This window comes from Atractosteus spatula, chromosome 7 (genome assembly GCF_055471065.1).
Source record: "Atractosteus spatula isolate fAtrSpa1 chromosome 7, fAtrSpa1.hap1, whole genome shotgun sequence".
NCBI classification, from domain to species: Eukaryota; Metazoa; Chordata; class Actinopteri; order Semionotiformes; family Lepisosteidae; genus Atractosteus; species Atractosteus spatula.
The window spans coordinates 4184343-4209415 of record NC_142712.1 but is presented as its reverse complement, the minus strand read 5'-3'; the positions used below and the strand labels follow the sequence as shown (position 1 = coordinate 4209415).

General features: G+C 38.8%; 1 protein-coding gene across 7 annotated transcripts in view; it reads right to left on the bottom strand.

Moving 5' to 3' along the window:
* Nucleotides 1-3658: 3658 nt before the first annotated feature.
* zbtb20 (zinc finger and BTB domain containing 20) overlaps nucleotides 3659-25073 on the bottom strand; it is a 151561-nt gene continuing 130146 nt past the window's right edge. For all 7 annotated transcript variants that reach the window (XM_088920148.1, XM_088920149.1, XM_088920150.1 and 4 more), the window contains one exon: nucleotides 3659-23902. In XM_088920148.1, coding sequence (XP_088776274.1) covers nucleotides 23337-23902 — 566 coding nt within the window. In that variant the 3' untranslated portion in view covers nucleotides 3659-23336. The remainder of the gene's footprint in view (nucleotides 23903-25073) is intronic.

Sequence of the window (25073 nt, the reverse complement as noted above, 5' to 3'; positions counted from 1 at the left end):
CATGTGGTGCCTGGATTATTGGACCTGTGCTTCGTGAACACATGCACTGGAGTTCCAATGACTTTTCTTTGAAAGCAGCAGCTGTGTGTGGAATTCCTAGATTCACAGGGTCTTCAGCTGTCCAGGAGCAGAACCAGCACAGTTTTCAGCCGAGGGTCCTGTATCAACCCTCTGGATTACCAGATCAGCCTGTGCCTAGGTGTGTTTAAAGATGCTGTTTTGCTTCTATACATTATCATGACAAATTCTGATTATCAACTATAAAACTTGAAAAGATAAATATCTCCACCAATTTTATTATTTGCTTTTAAATCTACTAGATAAATGGATTTGATTATATTTTTGAGTTTGGTTAAAAACAAATAAAGACATGCCTACAGAAGCTACAGTATGTAGCAGAAAAACTAATTTCATTTTCACTAATGTCAACTAGTTTCATTTTGTTTTATTATGTTATCTTCAGTAACATCTTTTAATTAATTAATTCCATTACCTCGATTGTTACTCTGCAACTTAATATAGAAGACTGCTACTCGGAAAACATACCCTGAAGACACAAACTCAGCGTTAACAGATATTTCAAGCTCTGTTTTCAGAGTGGCTGAAGCTGTGGACATATTAATCCAATTTTTTATATTAGTTTTATAAGCCTGTTGTATACTGTACTGAAATAGCATTGGCACATAGCTCATGTATTGCAGACTAAATATACAGTGGTACATCATGTCTGCATTTTGAATTTGATTCTCGTCTGAGAATCAAGTTTGTTTTAACTTTGTATAGATGTTATCACAGTATATCATGGATGCCTGTCACATACATATTTGATGTTCATTTTTGCCTCCTTAAGACTTTCCCACTGAGCTTGTGTGCTTCTCACTGAAGCTTTTTTTTCTCCTCTTGGGAGGAAAAACTGTAAACTTTCCAGTTCTTAGCAAACTTGTAAGTTTTCCAAAAACTTGTGACATGATAAATTTTTCATGCAATACAAAATCCCCATTAATAAGTGATTTTTGCATTCATAATTTAACTCAGATTTTAAGGAGCTTGCACACTTTTGACTGATGTGTTAAAACGTGCTTGAAACATCAATGCACTGTAGTAAACAGCACACAAGCCAGCTTGGAATAACACAGCTGTTTACAAAGCAGTTCTGGTGGAAGAGCAGCATGAATATCGCCTAAACAGGGGTCTCGTGTCTTCACCTGGCCCTTGTGTTAACACTCCTCAGCACTGCTTATGTTTTATGCAGTATGCGACTGAACATACTCATAAGCTTCCATTAGGCCCTGTGTACAGGCGTTCAGGATACTGAGCATATACAGCTGGAGATGGAGAAAGAGATGGAGGATCAGCACCTCGATACCCTTTTATTTTATAACATGTTCAATACTTTGCATAAGGGGACAAAGCGACAAATAAACTCTTTTGCAGACTAATGTCATTGAATCTAAATAATTCCGCTCTCTGGGCTGAGAAGGATAATTTAGCAGTGGGCAGTTCACTTTAAATGCTCTCCCACGAAACACAGTGCTTAAAAAGGATGAGAAGTGTAGTGCACACCAACTCACTGAAAAAAAGTGTCCTTTTAAACCCGAGGAGTTGTGTTGGACACTGTGGACACTACAACACTGCTGCAAGGAATCACAGGACCGGAGCCAACTTCTACTGTGAAGATTGTTTTGGCTTGGAAAGCTAGTCAGTGCCACCAGCAGGGAGAAGGCCTCTTTCAAGACTGCTAATGTCCAAGCCTGTTCCAGAAGACCGCTCAGGGCTCTGGGCATCCCTGACTGCATCGCACCAGGCCTCAGCAACGAGCAGTCCAAAGAACATGCTTTAGAGACTTCTTAAATTAACAAAGAGAAGAAGCTACCACAAACTCTCACTTAGGAAAGAGATGCATTTTTTCAGTATTAGACTTTGGTAGCTTTGCATTTGAAGAACCAGTGAAAGATCTTTTTTTTTCTTCTTCTAAGACATTCATTCATTAGAGTGGGCTGAGAGTCCAGGCTTTTACAAAGAAGTGAGCAATGATCCAGTGTCTCCAAAAAACACTTCAATGGTGGTCAATGCTTTAGACCATTGTCATTGTGAGACAGATTAGTCTTAGCTGAAGGAAAGGGTTAAGAGCACATTGTAGCTCTTAGCTGTCTGGGCAGAAAAACTGCCTGAGAAGTAACAGGAGCAATAGATAAGGTTATGCGGCACTGAAATTGCACTGGACCTAAAAATAATGTTCAAGGACTAGTAGGGAGTGGATGTCTGGAGGTGTAAATAAGCTGTCTTTGTCCTGCGATATCTTTGCTTTACGCTTTACTGCACAAATATGTTAACTATTCCTTTTTGTGCTCTTTTTTGTAATTGCTTGTCTATATAAATGGGAAAGGTTCCAGCTGGTACTTTGAATTGCCCGTTGCTCCTGTGGCTGAGCAAGTCCTGTATGCATACATCATAGCCCCACTGCACCTTTCCATGAACAAACCCAACTGAGTGTGTGGATGTTCTACATGGCCTACGGATGATGCGTGGTTACAATAGTAATCTTGCTCAGCACAGGAGGAACCGCAGGTTCAGGCAGGGGGTGCCTGTGCTCGGCTGAGGAGCCCCAGGTGAGAAACCGACACCTGTGGGATCACGTCCGAGCGCCCCCTGTAACCCACCCCAGGCGAGGTGGAGAGTGGAGGGAGGACAGGAGTCAGGTGGCCACAGGTTTTGTGAAAGACCTCGTGGCTGTGTCAGTGTCAGTGCCTTCAAAGATTTCTCAGCTCCTTTTTCATTACCTCACAGCTTCGCACCATTTCTTTGGCTGTTAGGCTGGAATGAGCGCACCGCTCTTGTGTTTCAGCACAGCACTTAATGGCTATCAATAACGCTTTCAGCTTCGGATTCATGGAGGAGCCACTTCAATAACTCCAGCACACTGTGCTTCAAAAAAATCAATAAAACATCAAAGGAAATGTTAAGGAGTTCTTAAGGGAAGAGTTTAATGATATATGAAGTCAATATGAAGTTATAAGTATTTAAATGTATAAATTACAGGAGGATTACCAGAGGGCCATAGCTCCCCTGGGGCAATTTTTATAGTTAATTTCACTAAGAAGTAAAAGTGTAAAAACATCAGCTTCATGTACCCCCTACCACATTATTTATATTCATCAGAGGAGAGCGGACGGCGAGTGTCTGTGTAGGTTAGCGTTGCTGACTGACGGTTGTGCCTCTTTGAGTAAAACAGTACATTATATCCATTTGTCCAAATCTGATCTCCTGTTAAGGAGAAGGCTTGACGGTAACTGAAGTGTCTGCAGCCTGTTTTTGTCATTGCCTGATATCTCTTCTTTCCACTACTGTGTGTACTGTGTGTGCACTGTACATATATTACTATGTGATCTGCACATATACAACTGTGTGTACTGCCTCTTCTGTTCTGTTTTTAAATTTTTAATGCCAGTTTTGCCATAAATATTTTAGGTTGTTTGATATAATTCGTGTGGTAATGTAGAATTAGTGAACAGTTTAAGAAAACTGGATTGCAGATGGATCCATACGTTTAAAAGGAAAATCTGTTTTAGGTGCAGAAGTAAGACGAATTCCTCCAAAATTCATTAGATGCTCAAAAGTTTGAAAAACTTCATTAAAATGAAAACACAAAACTGTGCCATTCAGTAAAGTACAGGAAAGTACTAGAGTTTTTATTCCTTCATATTCAAACTTCACAAACAGCGTGAACTTGTACAATACCTCAGAAAGTGAAACTTACAAAAAAAAGTGCTGGTAACATTTACAAAAAAATCTTCATCCTTACTTAGCAACAATCAGTTTATTCTTCCACACAAAGTTTTTTTTTTTAGTCTTTTGTATTAAGGCTTAATACTTCTGTATAAAGTATATGCAAGATAAGTCTTCACAGTATTTTGAAAAAAGTCACAATAATATGTAACATAATGAAGCATTACGGCTATTTTCTTTATAATAACAAATACACAGCACAGGTAAATATACGTGAAAATACAGGGCTAACTGTGAATGGCAAGTTAGGATACTGTCTGCTAAAATAAAACTGGTATTTTTTTTGTTGTTTTTCGTTTTTAAAGCACTTGAAAGAAAGGTGTACATTATAGATCATATAAAATGACATACCATTGTAATAACTAAAAGCAGAGGGGAGGAACAAAATGAAAAAAAAACGGAGATCGCCTCAAAAACTTTGGCACATCCCTTTAAATATTTTTTTAAAATAGATAAAGGTTTCTTCGGAAATAATATGCAAGGCAGTGTAGCGAAACACAGGCATAATGTTGGACAGCAACTTAAAGACAGTAGACTGAAAACATACCGCATCGTAAGGTGCTAAATGAGAAAGAGATTAGAGTGCCAATCTTTCCATTCAGATCAGCACGTATAAGGTGCATTTGAAGTCTCACGTATAGCTTTTATGCCTTTTTTTAAAGTTTGTTTTCTTTGTCTTCTTTAAAGAAAAACTTACAAAGAAACAAACGGATGGGGAAAAAAAAACAAACAAAAAACCTGGCCAATAGTCTCAAGGCGACCTCGTACATCTTCCATAGTTTTTTATTTCTACTGTCAAAAAAGAGGAAAGAAAGGGAAAATAAGCTAGTCCTTTTTTGTGTTTTTATTTAGACCACAAAAGCTCCATCATGGTACGCGGAATTATGAAAATCGATGTATTTTTATTATTATTTTTTTTGCAATCGAATTGGATGGGGGTTTTTTTTGTTGTTGTTGTTGTTGTTTTTTCGTGGAACGTATCACTGCACACCCGTGGATTGTGAGAGAGATTGGAGGATCCTTAAACCTTAAAAGCAGCGCGGAATCGAGCCGCGCGACTCCCGTGGATCCCCCGCCGAGGTCAGAAGGTCAGGCAGGGCATCCACGGCACGCGCCGGGGTGGAGCGGACGGGAGCGCGCACACGCCGACAAGTCTTTCAAGTGCCCTCTGTCGCCAGGACGCGCTTTGCTCAGGAAGCAGCGCACCGCACCTGGCACCTGGCTGCGGCGCCACCCGCCCCTGCGTGAGGTGGCTCGCACGTCGCAGTGGAATTGTGTGTTTGTGACCGTTCAACAACCTTAGCAAGAAATTATCAGAAGGCACAAACCCGTGTCTCCTCTAAGAAGTGACAAATTCAGAAGCACTGCATGAAGATGATCGCGACCGCAGGGATGGTAGCAAAAAGCCAAGCGATCCCCACTCCCGTGACCTCCTTCTCTCCTTAAAAGTATGGATTTATGGTTGGCTCATCCTTTGCGTGATTAAACATTGATGTAGGAGGAGTGGGAGAGGGGAGTAATTGAATGAGCTGTCCTTCCTTCGATGCCCAATTTATTTTTGTGTGTAAAAATCGAGTCTTCCGCGTTTCGGAGAACTTTTCGTTCTCCTGGCGCCGCAAAGAGTCTTGATTCTCGAAGCCTGAAGTTGTCACCAGAGGAAACACAGAAAAAAAAAGGAGATCGCAATTTGAGGAATGAGCCCAGGACCCACTAACCCCAGACACATTCGGTCAAATTCACTTGCAATGGCAGGCAAGCTGACAAAGGCTGATTGGGAACCTGCCTGAGCTGACAAAAGATCTTCCACCGATTCTTGCGAGTTAAAGAGTCGGTGTTGTGGCAGTCTAAAGCACATTTGCTCCCAGGAGAAATCCATCCGCAACACCCCGTTCACACCGCGTTTACCGAGTACAGACAGCTTTCTTCTTGTTTCGTGTCTTTTTTTTAAAGTATGTGTATATTTTAAAGTTGTATATATTGCTATTGATCCATAAAACCCAAGTTAATATTAGTGCAAATATCTTTCCTGTTTTGAGAAGTGGAAATCAGCTCTGGAGCGAACACAACCCCTTTTTTCACTCTACAAAATGGAGGTTATGTCAGAGCTCAATGGCAACGTTCAGCTGGAAGGAAGGATGTCATCATAGTGGTAATGCAAAATATCAAGTTTTCTTCTTGTTTTTCTGCTCCTTGATTATTTGACTGCAATTGAGTGGTTTCCCTTTTAGTATTTAATACCATGAAAGAAAAAGAAAACTGTCTATTGTTCAGGACAGTGATGAAGTAATTCTGCAGAGATTTTAAGCCTAATGATCTCTTACCCATTGTAAGATTGTGACTAATTTATGAAACTTACAGACTTATTAAAACAATAATTAAAATATCTTGCACCCAATCACTTTGTGTAAATGGCAATTGGTTTCTTAATTTTTTTTGGTAAAAAGGAGAGTCTTGTAGTTACATCAATTTTGAAGGAGGCCTTCATTTAGATCACAAAAAATGATTTTGAACAATTAAAGATTCTTAATGTTTTTTCTTTAACAAATTGAATTAGGGATTGCATGAATCAATTTAAAGTGCTACTGCTTTGCACTGTCCTTACAAATGGATGCACTACAAGTCTCAGAGATTCATAACTGTCCACTTGGAGAAATAAGTATAAAAGACCAAATTTCGCGCTGCTTGGTTTTAGTACTCCTACAATAGTCCTTAACCTCTACATATCAGAAACACGCTCACAGTCCAGTGTCTTTGACAAGTCAGAGTATAAAACGCCCTTGTATAAAAAAATCCCCTTATTACCTATCTCAAAACAGCAGTCATTACATTACAAACGTTTTATCTCTTGTAACATTAATAATTATTAAAAAAAAGACAATAAAACCAACTTAGAACACACATGAAGAATTAGAGTTGAAAACATTACTGCAGCATATCCATAAGGGCAAACTTGGTTTTATCTTAAATACCTTCACCAAAACAACTCAATTTCCAACAATCATTTTTATCAGTATTAATCTATAAAATCGTATGCCAATTGAAACCAGATAGCAAAATCAATTTTGTCATGAAATAAAATGAAACAATATAAAATAACTTGAAAAAAGGGCATTTTGTGCATTAAATATGGAAGATGTGGAAATAAAGAAGAAATCCTTAGAAAGAAACAATGGAAAAATAACTTCTGTTACTATTGGATTCTGTAGAAGGAACCCTGGAATATGTTTCGTCATGTTAGGAATTGATTCTGTTAAACGTAGGAGACGGTGATAATGAAAGGTGTCTCTTTCTCTCAGGTAACTGAATGTCAGGGAGTGGTTCTAGAGAACAGGAACTTAAACTGTCAAACGTACATTAACACTTAAATATTCCAGATAAGTTAATATCCTTGGGACATACACTAAAAGCCATTTCTGTTCAAATAAACCCCCCCAAAATAAAACATTTTCACGGATATATTCTGTGAAGCAGCCAGCTCAAAAGACAAAATGTCAGAGCAAGCTGAAGTTTGCTCCTCACCATAAAGCTAAATAATCTTTATTGTACATCTAAAATCTTAAATACTGTTACATTCCGCCTTTTGATATGAGGAAAATCTCTGGTTTGTTTCTAATGAAAGCACCTAAAGTTAAAAAAAATACACTACCTACAGAAAACACTTGTGCTATCTAGAAATAGGGAATTTGGTCCTTAGAGTTGCAATGCTGACACAAAGCAATGCCACCAAAATATATACATATATTAATTTTGATGTTAAGCTGCTCTTTTAGTGAAACACTGTAGCAATGCTAGATTACATTTTTGTTAGGCATCAGGAAAAAATCTGATAATTCTATTAATAAATAGGGTACTGTTTTTTTTCCAATACAAATGATCATTTAGCAGTAACGTAACTATAGCATCGTGGCTGAAGTGAGGCCAGGATTTTGGCTACATGTAATCTCCATTTTGGATCTGAACGTGGATTGATAAAGTCCAGGTTAATAAAGTACTTTTGTGTGTGTGGTTGTCATTGTCTCTTCCTCCCTATGAAAGAACACAAAACAGTAACACATTGCCTAAGCCAACTGACATGCCTGTGCAACCACAACAGACAGGAGGAGCAGAGAGAAACAACAGCGAGGAATACGAGCAAAGTTCAATAACGAGCTGGACCTTCTTCATTAAACTACCCGGGGAACGCTGTGGGAATTTCATAACGGGGGCTTTTGGCAGGAAGGGAACACAGAACAAGATTCAGCACGATAAAACAATTGCACATCGCAGGTCTATTTGGGAGATGGCCTGCCTATCCAGTGCGCTCCATTTGCACGAAGAACAAGAAACCACTTCGAAAAGCTACCACTACCGCTAAACACTGCCATAAAAAAAACAAACAAAGAGGAAAACAAAACACATAGAACATATTTTACACAACAACAGCATCTGCAAAGGTAAACATAATGTGCAAAGCTTGTTTGGGAACTAAAAAAAGGGGGAAATGGTTATTCAAAGAATCACTAATTTAAAATCAACCTTAGGCAGAGTAACAAATAATTCTGCTACATTTACAATCCTCTAAACGTTATAACACACTATACTCTTTTACTGATAATATGCATGGTTAAAAATATTTTTCATTTTTAAAGAAATAGTAATTTGGTCTACAGTAGTTGAATAAACACAAGTATGAAACTACAGTGTTCTAATAGTGTTTAGGTTGAGCGGAGAACTTCATGTGGGGGTCTTCAGCAGTTCTAGCCTCTGTAGGTTCTATGGACATAAACCGGTTTTGTTTTGGACAACTTCGAGCATTAATGAAACTGAAATTACTGACACTAAGTGGAAATAATAAATTATGCTTTTTAGTCAAGCGCCTCCTAACCTATACATTTTGTACAAGATGATATTCGCATATATTGTATTTCTGTAGGGGGATTTTAAGTGTTAATAGTCCAGTGAGTTTATTTACAGTGTTGTATACTGGACTGTGGCAACAGCATGCAGATACAACACAAAGCCGTTCCCAATAGACAGAGGATTTGGCCAAAGGAAAGCCAAGACAAGCAGGCAAAATGATGTCTTCATCTTTGGGTCACAGAGTGCTTCCTCAGCAGACAGTTTGTAAGTGCTGCTCTTGTAATGCTAAAAATTCATTATGGCCATACTTGTCTCAAGAGAGGAGAAGTCTCCACCGCAGGGAGGAGAAGAAGAAACATGAAAAAATTTAGTGTTTCATCAAAGACCCCTCACTGTTTCTGAACACAGCTGTATTTCTGCAACATTCAATTCCCATAGTTGCACCACGGGCAAGTGTGAATTCACTTTGCACCAACACATCTTTCTCTCCAGGTTGAGTGCTCTTCCTACTGAATCCAAGAAGATTTGTTTGAAACAGGAAGCTGACTTTTCGCAAGACTGGACGTTACCCTGCCCCCCTCACTTCTCTCCCCACAGTGAGCGAAACCAGCAGCACTGCAGGTGCCCCTGCTCTTATCAGTGCAGTACAAAAGTAGAAGAAGTCCTCTAGGCAGCTTGTTATTGCAGGGATTCTACCCACCAAATGCCAGAGAAAAAAGCAACGACAAAAAACCCCCCCACAGAAAATAGGAAAGAGAACACCAAAACTCTAGGCATTCTGTTGTAATACAGAAAACACCAGAAACAAAATCAGGTAAGGTACACTTATCACAACTTGAAATAACATTACAGGCTTGACAGCACGTCAGCAGATCACCTAGACTGGTGTTATTTTCTTACTGTAAAAACAAGACTTTTAACTTCGCTTCAGTGTTAAAGAATTCAGAATGACAGGAAGCAGAACATCGTCATCTTTCAGCTCGAATGACTGATGAGATATTTTAGCATTTGGACATAAAACTGTTAATACACCTTTGAATATTTGCAAATATAAATTGTGCCTGTAAAAAATGCTACCTGTACTTTATGTATATGTTAGGTGAAAGATTTGATACTAAAACATCAAATGGAATTTCCTGGGAATGTATCTCTCAACAAGGGAAATATATTACTATGGAGTCCATTTTCATATAAAGTATGTTCATGTGAAAATAATGGCTTTTTTAAGGTGTTGCAGAGCACCGTGGTTTGTACAGGCTGCAACACTGACCCATCAAACAATTTTATTGTGAATGAACTCCTTTCAATTCAAAATTTAAACAATGAAGGCAATATTGATACACAAAGATAATGTGAACAGACTTCCACTTACTAATACTCAATGGGTATAGCCCAGTACGTGTTTCAAATCAACTTCAGTTTAAAAAATCTGAAAAGCTACCAGGCACTCACAGCTTTTTGTGATAGTTTTTGGCATTTAATAAATTGTGATTGCACCATTAAATTCTGAAAAAACGACACAAATTGCTCAATCTTGTTTGTCCTGTCGCTGTCAATTTTTAAATCATCATCAATTGTGGAGCTTGACTCTTAGGATGGATGTGAGTGGACCAGGCTAGGTATTTCAGTTATCATGATTCTAAATGCCAGAACACATCTGGATGGGAAGCCGAAGGCTGACCTGTAAAAGAATAATCGAAACGTGGCTCAGCGTTAGTTTCTTTCCTGACGCATCAATGTCCTTCAGAAACGAATAATTCCAGTTACTCAGGGCCACCCCCTCTTTTCCCTGACTCCTTGCTGTTTGTCATGTCACCTCCCACAGCCTTGGACAAGAGTTAGAGACTAGATTAAAAGGGAAACAAACCGAACATCCAAATGATAAAAAAGTTGAGTCTTACATTTGCTGTTTGCCATGTAACAAATTGCAATTTCTTACAGCCTAACCTTTGAACATGCTGGCATTCTCTGTTGGTTTACTGCTGCAGTTTGTATAGCCGTTAAAAGTTCTAAATACAGGAATAACATATTTTTCTACAGATCTGTTTCACACTTTCAGGGTCATGAAGATATTGGTTGACCAGGGGTCTGTGTTCTTTAACAATACTGTGGACCCTACACAATAGTTTCTCTCAGTTGATTTGAAAGGAGAAAAAAAAAGTTGGGACTGTGGAAATTGTCTTTAAAATGAAATCTATATTTCATTTAATTTCTAATATTGCAGTTAAGGTTTTTTTTGTTCACAGTGCTTACCTGCTGAGTAACTGAAGTGTGGTGATGGACCTTCATAATCAATTGACAAATGGTTTGGCAATCCTGCCGGATGTGAAGGCAACTGCTGTACTTATCTTTAGATGTATTGTGAACAGCGAAACACAAACTGGAGGGCACAAGTGGAAACTACATGGAAGTGAATTTCAAACCAAGAACTGGAGGCACTTTTTTACCCAAAAAAGGGTGATGGGTGTGTGGAACAAGTTTGCGAGCCCTGATGTTGAAGCTGGTGCCCTGGCTGCTGTCGAGAAACAGCTGGGGGAGATCCTGGGATCAATGAGCAGTTAACTACATGGCCACCTCACGTTTGTAACTTATCTTATGTTCTTATGATATTAAGACACTGGTTCTGCCTGCTCCCCTTGCTGTCTAATTTCTTAAGGCCGACATTGATCCCACTAAGTTGTTTAAAAAGAAGCCACAAAAAGAAGCCCATTTATATATTATAGCCCAAAACCCTAACAGTTTAAAATTATAGAAATTCCAACCTTTCATAAAGTGATCATACGCATCTCTTAACTGCTGTAAGCTGGAATTTGTTTTCAGTTTTCATGAAAGAAACTCCAGATAAAAGACTTTCTTGCAGAAAAAAGCGATATTGTTTAAGATGAACCCTGTAACTTATATTCCCATGAAATGCAAGGGGAGGGACTGAGAACTGGAGCATGTGGAAAGCCCAAACTGGGCAAGACTTGCAAATCCCATTATGAGCCTCATCGTAGTGAGAATGGATAAAAACTAAATGGACATTATTTTTGTGATGATACGGCCTCTAAAAGATTATGCTGCTCTTAAATGACAGCAAAATGCCAGTTCAGAATACTTAGTGGAAGGTTATTTTTGGCAATTTATTTGCTTTATTGATTGAGTGGCTGTGATTTATGGTTTGAGTTATGAGTTCAGGAAAATTATCTGAAAGTTTTATAGCTATTGTGCATCACAGTTAGATGGATATTTCACTAATTAAAGCTTAATTAAGTTGTATGTCCCTGATGGGAACAGCTGTGATGATTACTGTGTATCTACACACTCACAAGTGATAAACCTATGCAAATTAAAATCACAGTGAAGACAGAAAATTCAGATAACCAGAAAAAAACCTACAAAGAACATTTATCGGGAATTCCAAAATCATGTTATTTCGTTTGATGTTGTTTGTTGGAAAAAAGCACATTTATAAAATACACAGGACACATGTTAAAATATGTGCTCCTGGAACTATATCAAATATTTATGAATCTGATGTTTAATGATTTTTTGGCCCAAACAGCTTTCTTTCTCCAGCTCAACAGTATGCTGCAGCATGTCCTTATTTCATCCATTCCAGACCATGCCTCTACAACACAAACCAGGAGCAGAGCTTAGTTTCAGATTCCCACAGAACATGTTCTGGAAAATAATGAAAAGGTGAGAAACACAGAACTTAAGAAGCTTGCCCATGTGATCAGCAGCTTCTTAAGAAATGGTGGCATGTACTAGCGCTTGAGACCTAGGTGGACGGATCACTCCAGCACTCAGATCATGATGGAAGATTTTTAAACCGTGCTCATCCCTTCAGTTCTACCACAGAGAGAGTAGGCCAATAACTATGGGAGACCTGAAACATAATGGCCCTTGTGGAAGAGCACAATGCAACATACAGTAGCAGTGATGTTTGAATTATGTCTAAGGGCCTTCCAATGGATTACACAGGTTAACTTAAGCAGCATGCCTGAATTTAGCTGGCCATAGCCTGCTTTAAAAAGACAGATTATACACAATGCAATAAAGTACTGCGTATTAAAGTTGATCACACAGATTCACTTTCAATAAGCGAGTAGATAGATTAAACTTCTTTCTTTGGATTTAAGTTTATGTACTATGCTCTCCTCCACTCTTCCTTCTATGACAGCTAAGACCACACACAAAATAAACTCTTGTTAAGTGCCTAAAGATCCAATTCATCCGAGCACAGCATTATCTGAATTGGGTAATGTTCTGGGAGCTTTAGGTTGGTTAATACCAGCCAAAATTTAACACTGACAATCTCACCCGTTGTTTGGATCAGAGCTTATTTTGCTAGAGAAAAAAAAAGGTTTCACAGGCCCATTCCTGTGGGTTTCCAAATTTAAAAATGTTGAAGAACAATCTGGTGGTGATGAAGTTGATGGAACTGCATTGAGCCAATAAAGTATTTTCAAGGTGTAACACTGTTGCTAGCAGACCAAGGAAGTAACATATTTAATAAGCTTTCACTTTAGTGTACCCATACAAAACATTCCTGTACCACTTCCACTGGTCTACTGACAGCAAGGTAACAAAGCATTTTGAAAGAAGAAAAAGCTTTGGGTGTATATGATTTAACATATTTGTCATATTACCTTTGTAAAAGAAAGAAATATTTTAATAGTAATTCCAGTTTCTAGTGTATGAATAAAATATATTGTACCTTTTATTTTATAACAGCTCCTATTGAAGGTCATTCCAGACATATTCCTTTTAACAACCAGCAATGCCTGTCTTGGTTTTATTTTTGGAAAAAATGGAATGAGAGGTTGAAGACAAGAGCTGATACATTTTTAGCGTAATAGAAAAAAGCTTTTCTATTGCATTTTTCAGCAATTTCTTTGTTAAAGTCCAGCTCCTGCTATGTACGCATGTCCCAGGACACCATAACATCTTTTGTACATCTTTCCTCCCTGCCTGGGCACAGCCTCTACAGTAGCTATTAATACTGATCTGAATCAGTGCTGTTGCTTCAATTTGCAAAACCAAAATCTTTTGTACATGCTATAAAGTTCAATTAAGGAACATCACAGCCAAACAATTACAACTTAATTAGATTTAAACTAAAGTCAAAACTTGGGTTGTAGACTTAAATGGTGCTCTTATCCACATTAGACAGCCAAGAGCCATAACCTCTCAATATTGAGATTGAGTGCGCTGAAGAATTGTACACTTTTCTGGCAACTTATCAAACCAGATGCCTACATCTTACAGACGACTGGGGTTATTATGGGTATCAGAGCTCTGAAAATGTGAGCAAGTGTTGTTGTAAGAACCTGTAGGTAAAATACTTAATGTCATTATGCAAATACATTAGGTAGATGGGTGAGATATAGAGAATAATGTGTACTTTTGAAACACAGTTTGAAGAGCTCATGTTTTAAACATGTAATGGCCCTTAAGCAATATATTAAAATCTGGCCTAATGACATCAGGGGCACAGATCCATGAATGATTGCTATAAATAAGGAAACTCATCCCCGGTTGATAAAAAGATGCTCAAACTGACAGTTGTGTCTGATAGCTTATGAAAAGAGTTTAAAATCCTGTGATCCATAATGAGCTGAAGACCAGAACCCTTTTTATGTACCATGCTCAACGAGCTTTCAGAATCTCTGTAACACTGTATTCACTGTTTGTCACATCTGAATGGACTCTATTCACCTCTGTTGGATAAAATTCCAGCTACAGACTAACATCTATTTAGTCAGGAAAAATGAAATTAAAAAAGAATGAGCCATTAGACTTTTATCTGGGTTAAAGAACGGCTACCTGCTCACCAATTGTACACCTTGTCTATGGACTGTAGCCTCTATAAGCGACTACTAAAGAGGAATCTTAATTTATAGGGAGTCTTGGGTAATTCATCTAAAATTCTTAATACACTAAATTCAAACATTACTTGTAAGACACGCACATGGTACATTAGGATCGCAAGCAAACACACCCACAGAGAGGGCAGCGGGCTTTGTGAGGAATGAGGCGCTGGTATGTTTTAGGATCGTGGGATTACTAGAAGATAACAAGGATGCCCTGGCCCCCAGCAAAAACACTCTCCAAACCACCAGGGAAGGGTTTTAAAACAAGCTCACGCTCAATATTTCAAAGATATGACTTTCAGAAAGGAAAGCTAACTGTGACTTTTCTAACTGCATGAAATAAAACACAAAGAAACAAACATTGTCCTTTTAAAACTGTGAAAACCTTTAAATACCAAAAATGTATTGATACTAAACATGCTAATTATTGTTTATTTGATTTAGCTAAGTGAGTTTTATGATTGTTGTATTTTTATTTAATCTGTATACATATAAAAAAGAGACCTCTTGAGTATTTAAGAGTTTTAAATTTGTATGAACTGAAGATTAGCAAAGTTAATCCTATCCCTATGACATTTAAAAAAATAAATCAAAAGTTGCCAACACTTTTTAAAGTTATACTGTACATTACATCACACGTTTAAACTGCATGTTAAAAATGATGATACTTTTGCAAAATGACTGCTCTGGATAAACATACATCACCATATTTCTGTAAAGATGCAGTTCAGAAGTAGGCACTTAATAGGCATGTCTCCAGTACCCTCCAGTACTACACTTTAAGTGTGTGAAATGAGAAACTTTCAACCACCTTTTTCACTACAGAGAACAGAAAACCTTTCAGAAAATAATGAAAATTCAATCTTCTGCATTTGTGTTCAAAATCTACTTCATACAAGACATTTAAAAAGATTTGCATTTGAAAGTACAGAAAAAGATTGTCATACAAGTATAAAAAAACAAAATAAATCCCTCTCCGATTCTGTTCTCTAGATAAAAAATCTGAGATGGTTGAAAGAGCACTAGTACCATTGCCTGTTATAAACTGTACTCTCCTCAAAACTTTCTGTATTTTTAATTCTTTATTGGATAACTATGAATTCCTGTATTACTGAAGCAAAGGCTAAATGCAGTATTGAAAACAAAATGCTAAAATGTGTACTGAGGAGGCAAAAAAAAGTACAGAATATGGCCCTAGACCAGACAAAGATATTACAAAACTGTTTTAATAAAGATTAACTTTCGGTCGAAACAGAAAGCTAGGCAGAAATGCAAGTCTAACTAGGGCTTGCTTCTCAGCCATGCCTCAAAACAATCTTAGCACAAGCAACTGTGATTTCTGTTTGTATTTCGAGACGTCTGGGATATTATAATATCACACTATGTGCTGTACTTTCAGCACATAAAATAGAATTCTTGTAGTAGATGTTAGCCTCTGGCCATTTCTTTAACAATTATTTTGAAACTCAGAATTCTTCTCTTTTCCCATTTGATCTGAGGTGCCAGAGTTAAGCACGCTGCTGGGTAGAAGCCTCAAGATTTTCCTATTATGGCTTTGTGACTGTATTTAACATTTTACTTAGCACCGTCTGGTTATTTAAGGATGAATCTGACTTTGCCAAAAACAGGATTTCAGTCTCCAGCACACGAAACATTCCATTCTGAAAGGCACCACACATTATTCCCTCTGACGTCTTCCCTTAGCTTCTGCACCGAGAACAGTACTGACAAGTCTTATGTTTCTTTTAACGCAGAATAGTTCAGGATCACCCCACTTCCACTTCTTATAGAATTTATTTCCACGATGCACCAAGAGCTCAAGTGCTCTTGGTACTGTAGGTTCTTCAGATACGGAAACTCAGAAGAGAAAAAGCAGATCATACCCAGAAGAGGACTGTACAGACTCAGAAAACATCCATGTCTCGTACTCACTACACGCCAATGTTTGGACAGACTGAAAAGAAGGTTGTAGTAACTGTAAGAAAAACTAAAACCAGAATAAAAACCCAGAAGCAAGTGGCTTCAATGCAGAACACAAAATGCATACGTGATTAATGAAATTCTGAAGTCTGTACATAAGTTGTATAGTGTAAGTGAATAAAATTATGCATGCCAAGTTAATGTCATGGTTAAAATATCAGAAGCAGACAGGGTTGCAAGCTAAATTCACAAAAGTACTGAAGGAATAGGAGAAGCAACTGCTGATATAAAACTGGATGCTTTATAGTAACAGTATCTGTGTCCAAGCTGTGCTCTAGCATGTGCTTCAAGGGCTACGGAAACCGAGGGAGATTTAATTGAATCCGATGCATCTTCCTGCCCTGCCGTTCTCAGGGCTGCAGCAAAGAGCAGCAGGAAGGATCAGCATGGCCACAGATCAGGTCGTGCTCTGATCTTCGGACACATTAGCGACATGGTGAACTCTGCTCTGATCTGGTAATGTGAAAAAGAAGATGCACAGCTCCACACAGCTCCACTGTTGCAAGAGTGTCACTGCAAAGATCAAGCCTCTCAGCAAAGCTCTCCTCTGGCTCTCTCCTTCACGTGTAGTCTTGAGCTATGTACTGCCCTATAAAGTCAGGTGAAAGTTAGAGATGAGCCTTAAGCACAAGACCCTTGCATCCGGTGGAACTCAGTTTAGTGCCACTTACACATCTAGTTTTGCAAACCCCAGATAAATCATAAGGCAGCTATTTTACGAAAGGAAAATATATACAGTACAGAAAAACTAATGAGATTGGACTGAAACAACTTTTGCTGAGCTAATGAAAACAATGCCAAGCAGTTTTAGAGAGAAATGATTCAGAGCAAGAGCAATAAATACACAATGTGCTTCACTTTGAAAAATCACTACACTCCAATTCTGTTCCTTCACAGGCTCTTGTATACACTGGAGCTATGGTAAAACAGAAATATAAATTATACATACAGGATAGTACTGAAGAGACTGTGGGTGTTTGATTATACTCAGCTTCAGAAATAGCTTGTGACTATGTTGAGAATGCCTATTTAAAAAAAGCACAAAGGAGAAGCACATATAGACTGCAACTGCACCGCTGTCATCACAGATCAAGCTCCCTCATGTGACCTGCAAGACAGCACCTTGTCTTCTGCTAAGGCTGACTACTAAGATGGAGATGTGACAGAAACAAACCTCACCACAGAGCCCCCCAAAAACTGCAGCACAAGCTATGTGAATGTCTCGCATTTTCCTTAAGATCAAATCACGCATAAAAAACCCCAAGAGGTATTAATTTGGTACAATATTATCAATACCCTCTTATGAAAAGACAAAATTAGTAACAAATCAGTACAAGTTCACTTTGTGATGGTGAGACCCAGAATCCAGCAAACAACACAATTGGCTCTGCCTGGAATCCTGCTGACAATTTATCTATGCAACACAATATTAAAAATGTCAATGGGTCTTTTAAGCTTTCTGTCATATAATTACATGCTGTTACATCACCTTTATTTGCAATTCTCTATGTTGAAGATTATTTTGTGCAACAAACATGATTTTGCCAATACTGTACACCACTATCATTTGATATTCTGTAATCCAATGGTGATTATTAATTCTAATTAGGCAATTAAATACTGTTTTCTTGTGTCTCTCTTTGTAAAGTGAACTGCAGGCAATGAAAGGCCCCCACTCCCTCTAGGTTTCTGGTGGTGGCTGGCAAGGCCTTTGGAATCTTGATTTTAGGACGGAGGATTAGCAACATGGAGAAGTGCACAAAGTGGGGAAGAAAAACTATTACAGAGCCCACAGTGATTTGGGATAATTAAAATAAAGAATTAATTGTGCTCTATGGGATTTGAACTAATTGGTTTTCCAGGATGAGCTACACAGGCACAAGGATGCCGTATGAAAACTCAGAGTGGTTAAATTCGGCCAAGCTTAAAGAGACAGGTAAAGCTCTCTTTGGTTATCCTAATGGAAGTTCTCGAACAGGAGCAGGCCACCCTCATCCTCGAGTGCCAGGTCCTGCGGGAGGCATCCTGCAATTAGCACCTGATTGAGACCTGGGAATCACAGCTCTGGTGACTTATTATCTTCTGAATTGTTTCAATGAAGTCGTTAAGGGCAGAGATGGAATGAAAACCAGAACCAAATGCAGCGCTTAAAGGAAGATCACTGGGGACCCCTGCTCTGGAATTCGGCATGAAAAACTACATGCAACAGCAAATGTGCTACCAACGCGTGAAGAGCTTCTGGCCTTACTGTAGGTTCCTAGCAGCCCTCTTGCAGGATCAAGGACATGACTAACATGTAATATTTCTAAAACAGGATTCAGGATACGGCATTACAGGCTGCAATGCAGGCAAGTGAAAATCCTCTGATTAGGGAAGTTGACTTACAAACAGAAATCAACACATGTTTAGTGTTTGACTACTTTTTCTTCCTATTGTCTCGCACACGTGACTGAGAGGAGTGTTGTGGCAGGGCTGAAGCACGGCTGGAGTGAGTCCAGTGTCAGTTAATTATCACCGGTTCAGACAAAAGAATGGATCAAAATCCTCTCTCTGCCAGTCGTAGTTTCTGAGAACTCTTTCATAACCTTTTTATGTTTTATGAGGATGAGCACAAAAACAGAAATGTTGCCCGTTAATTCCCAAAATAATTGGCAAAACTTCGAGAGTGTCAGTTTAACAGCTGCTGAGGGTAACGTGGTTATGTGAATTCTCCTTGTTTCTCTTAACGGCTAAGCCTGCTTTTTAACGGTTTTAAATTTAATTGGGATGAAACAGTGAAAATGAAAACAAAATGCTGTTACACCCCCCCCCCCCAAGGTGTCTTCCTTTAAGAAATTGTTCCACTTGCTGAAATTAATTTTCTTTTGTTGCTTTTCATAAAGGGATACTGACATTTGATGTTTTCTGTGCAATTTACGTTTTTTCAAATTTGGATTGGAGTTAAATTCTGATTTATTTCCCCCAAAAGCTTTGACTTGATTCCAATTGTTGACACTGGATGTGCCTTTAACTATCATGTCAGTTCATAGGAAGCTGCTCTTCAGCATCAAAAGTTAAACCCAAGCAGAAGTAATATCTTTGGCACGTTTATACCCTTCTTAAAGGTTTCTGCATTCAAACTGCACTGAGAACCTTTTGCATGTTTGATAAGGGTTTTCTTTCCATCTATATGCTTTATTATTTTTTGTGTTTCCTTAGAGGAATAGTACCACTGCGTAGTTCAACTTTGGTTAGGGTACGATAGCTCTTATGTGGTGTGGTGTCATCACCGTAGCCAAAAAATTGAAAGAGAAGCTGATTGTGGACAAATACTGAAAACATCCTGCCTAGCGTGGCTTTTGAAATATATACAGTATATGTCTCTCTATGCAAGTGAAAATCACCAATGCAATCCCATACCGCAAAACTGTAGCCTCATACAGTATCTTCCAGCCTAGTTTGGCCTTTTACCTCTAATAGTAATAATCAATATGATGTCTTTCCCTGTTGACCCTGTAACCTTCTTGTTGTTTATTAATTACTGTTCTGTGGCAGCTCTTCACCTCTGAAGGCTGGAACTATGCAGGCACCGAATGATTTATATGGTGAAAGGTAAATAAATTCCAGTCAGGGTTGCATAAAAGATTACTCTCTCCTAGGTGTCCCAAGAAAGTGGTGATGGACACTCTGTTTCAACAGGTACTGCAGTGGCTTCAACCTTAATGACATAAAGCGCCAGGGAGATAACACACATCTCTAGGAATGATACATGACAAAGTAGGACTTTGGACAGAAGCTCAGCTACTGTACGGTACTGAAAAAGGCAGCCTCTGTAGCAAGAGAGCAGCAGAGCGTCCCCTAGAAAACCTCTGCCTCTGAAACTGGACCACTCTTGAAAAGAGGATACTCTGTGCTCCTCCAGGCAATGAGGATCACAGTTATATTGCCCTTGCAGTTATTTGTTACCCTTGTGAAAACAAGCATGGGACAACTGAAAATTCCAGTTTAGTGATGCAGTATAGTGCCACTACTGAAAAAAAACAAATAAAGGGTTAAATCAGGGTTAATGCCACAAAGTCTCAAAATGATAACTGATTCCAAAGCTTAACGTCTTGGTCAATGCTTTCTCTCTGCATTCTAAGATATCCATTTTAAGCTGCCTGCTTTCTCGATAACTCAGTGTCACCAATGTTCAACACACCACCCTCCTATGTCTTGACACTGTGGCTGGTAGCCTTTGCATAAGAAGTACAGTTACAGCTGAGCATGCAAGAAAAAGATTCTAATCCAATCGGGATTTTGTTATCCTGATCCTTTAGAGCCACACCAAAAGTTCAGCAGGGAGTATATAAGAGAACTGTGCAGAAACCTTAAAATAAAATATCTAGGACAATACATGCTCACTGCCCCATGGCAAAAGTAAAGTGAAGTAAAGTGTGGAGTTCTGGGTCGGATTTCTGCTCCTGTACTGCATTTTGGAAGAAAAGCCTAGCAGTACAGAGGAACCTGTCCACAACGTAAAGGATCACTAAGTTCATGCTCTGACAAATGTATTAATATTTTCCAGCAAGTACTGTAAGCCTAAAGTAAATTGTACTAAAATATACAACTATGAAAGAATGGTTTTAAACAGCAGTTATAACCGTACAAGCATCAGCAAATTTTGTTTATAAAGATGTTTTGTTTCCAAGAACAGAGTGAAGAATATATGAAAAATCTCTTTACGTACTGTATACAACATTTGTTTTCTTCTGTGCACGGCAACAACTGTTGTTAGAGGGAATACACTGCTGAAAAGAATAAATTAAAAGATAAAAAATATACAAAACGGTACAGATTTAAATTAATATGCCTGCTCATGAACACTGCTCATGTAAATACATAGCAACAGAACTAATAAAAAGCAAAAAACATTGATTAATGAAAAAAGAAAAGGCTTCTCTAACACAGTGACCCCTAAACCTTGTATCATCTAAAACTTTTTTTGTCCTCTATAACTACAATAACTCTGGTATCAGTAGTGCACTTATTGGTTTAAGCAGTGCAACGTATATGGAAATAAGGAAATAATGCAGTCCTCTTCTTGAGTGTTGAGAAAGATATTTAGAGATTCTCTTAGAAAAATCCATAGAACTTCAGGTTTTTGAGTAAAACAATTCAGCACAGACATTTGAAGTAAATGTGCAAATTATCACTTTTAGTCTACTATATTACTGTATAAAATGAGACTAAATCTAGCAAGTCTCACTGTTTGCTGTCTTTCTATCCCCATTCACTATAACAGCTGTGAGCTGATTCAAGGATCATGAGCAAAACCTTTTCGACTACAGGTGCGGGCAGTGGTATACCTCAGTATAACTACTCCCTGGCCTGACAAAGTCTCTCTCACACACACCAGCCACCAATATCAGAGCAGAGCTACTTGTGACACTGAAACATAACCCTTTTACCTACTCCCTATCCATTTCTCACACCATATGTGTGGTTATTATGGCCTGGGAATGTACTGTAATAGTTTCAAATTCCTCTACAAGCGTAGAATATTAGTCAAATGACTTGGAAAACTTTGGGTTTTTTTTCCTTGTGTCTTGTGTAACATCTGTTATTTCCTGTCAGAAAAAGTATGGACTTCCTGTTTGAGTCACCAGGTGGTGCTAAAGTATCAGAAGTAGTGCATTTCAGTTTGAGCCACCTGTTGGCACTGAAGTGGCAGTCTCATGATTTTGCTGACAGAACATACAGAGATTTTCAAGGTACAAGGCCATGGTAGGAGACAAATGAGAAAATAAAGTCCCAAAAACTATGCATCTTTAAACTATTCCAATCTACAGATGTGATCTCAATTCTTGGTAAACCTTTCAAAAATCATAATAATCATTAAAAAAATGTTGATTGGAAACAGCAGCTGATAACAGTCTGAAGCAAAGAAAGTAAAAATGAGCAGCAATCAAAACTGACAGCATGCTAGGCAGCATACACAAGTCTAATGCTGTCACAACCACAAACTTCAAAATAATAAAAATATAAACCAAAACAAGAACATTTCTGTTTCTTTTTAAACTCACATTTTCTAACTGGAAGAGGTCAAAGGGCAAACAGCCTTAACAGTCTTCTAAGGTATTAGTGGCAGTGTATGCAAATTAAACAAGAAAAAAGAATCCTTAATCTTAAATGTTTGCTCAAATACTGTTGTACAAAACAAATCTCTGGTTCGTAAACGTTACTTGAACCATCAAAACGCATGGAGAAAAAAATATCATTCCTTTACCCATTCTTAAGTAGTAACATTTTATCACAATTAAGAAATTGTCTTGTACCTAACGACAGCTGCTTTTTCATCCCTCCATAACCGTTACAATAAATAATAACCCAGTGTCATAATGATAACTCTCCTTTTCTTATCCTATATATAAAAGGCAAACTTGTGACCACCATTATGTCAGAATGAAAACAAAGTACAAACCAGGTACTTTTCAAAAGAGGCCTGTATACCACAGTTAGCATGGACACTCATAGTGTCCAAGACGGTCTTAATGGGAACATCTACTTTTTAAAATTTCTCTGTATGCATGTGTGTTTGCTTTTTAGAGATAGTAGGCCTTTCTGTAGTGTTCAACACATAAACCAGTATTAGAAGAAAGCATACATTTAGAGGCCTGTAGTAAGGATCCAACCAGTGGACCATTAGCAAACTACATAGCCTTAAGGCCACCATCTTTGTTTTCTTTAAGAATACCAAAAAAAAAAGTATCTCGTCTCTGGGAAACTTAATGTGCCAGTGTCTATACTCTTCATGCCCCAAAATAAGAAAAAAATCTAGTGCCATTTTCTTTTTTATTCTATAGAAGTTTTAAGTTTGTTTTCTTTAAAAAAAAAAAATTTTTTTTTTTTTACTTATCCATCCGAGACATGCATGCGCATGTGGTCGTTGAAATGCTCGATTTGGTCAAACTTGGCTGGGCAGACCGAGCACACGTAGGTGGTCCCCTCCTGGCAGCCCACCTCGGCGGTGGCTCCCACTCCCACGCCGGCTCCGGCTCCGGCCCCCGCCCCGGCTCCTCCGGTCAGGGGCATGGCCGCGGCCACGACCCCGGCTCCAGGCTCGGGCACGGGGATAGGCACTGGGATGGACACGGGGCCCCCGCCCCCTGCGGCCCCGCCCACCCCCGTGACCCCGCCCACGGCGGTGACCCCGCCCCCGTTGCCAGTGCTGTGCAGGGTCATGTGTCTCTCCAGCAGGGTTTTGTGGGAGAATTTTTTCTTGCAGACGTAGCACTCATAGGACTTCTCCCCGCGGTGCAGTCGCATGTGGACGTTCAGGGAGCTCTTCTGGGTGAAGCGCTTGTTGCAGATGCTGCACTGGTAGGCCCGGACCCCCGTGTGCGTCACCATGTGTTTTATTAGGTAATCCTTCAAGGAAAAAGAACGCCAGCAGATGCTGCACTGGTGCGGTTTCTCACCTAAACATACACAAAAGTCACATTTATTAGGAAAAAAATCACATACCACAGGCAGGAGGCCTCTCCCTCTAAACGTGACTGGTCAACACGGACGGTTTCCATGAGCCTTAATCCACTGAAGGAGCCACGCAGCGATCTTTGACTCGGGCACTCTTCCCCACATCGCGGATTCACTGACTGGACCCTGAGCTCATATTTGCACAGCAGCAGCTTGGAGAATATAGTCCAGGGTCAATCTGATAGACACAGATTGCCATCACTTTATTCAACTGCAAGTACTGAAATACAGGTGTGTGCCATTTTATGTTTATTCTTTTTGATCCACTCATCGTGTATATATTAGAGAAGTGCTTTCATTCACTTCACGTCCTTTTCTTACAGTTTGCATTTCCTATTATACATGTTCTTTGCCATTCTGTGCTGAAGGTTTGGCTTAGACTTATATTTTCCATCTTGAATAAATGCTTAATCAAAAACAGACTCTGATAGGATTTCTCAAAGTCGACGGTGAGGAAGTTTACAAAGAGGAAGCAGATCAGGCCAGGAATGTCTTGTTGATGAGTCTCTGTATAGGTCAGGGATGAAAACATAACTCCCACTGCACAGCCGCTTGATCCATTTCAGATTTTATGAGTTGCAGCATAACTAAATATAATTATATAGGGTAGTTGATGTTTTTTAACAGATTTCATAACATTTTCTCCTCAGACATTCGACAGTCCACTTTTGAATTTCAATGTTCTCCCTCGAGAAATAAATGTCAAACATATTTCAATATTGCAATGCTGGCTTTCCTGGCCAAAGAATAAAACAATGTATATACTGTGGGAATGAATATTAATTAACTCTTGCTCTGTTCAAAACAGCTGTCAATGGCTGCTAACGTTGACTTTATAGACGCACAAAGCAGAATTATAAATGCCTCTTTAGATGGTTCCACCCCCCTCTGTGTTCTGAAATGGCAGGAGCTAATTAATATCTGTTGGCATAATTCACTGCCGTCGCATTCTCTTAAAATCCAACATAAATCAGAAACGTAGTCCTTGTAAGATTATATATTTACTTTTCTACATCATCAGTAGATGGTAACACACCCCATGGCTCGTAGAGCCTGAAACGGATCAAGCTGCGATGCAACGGGAGTCGAATTTCCCTGCAGCAAGTGGTGAGC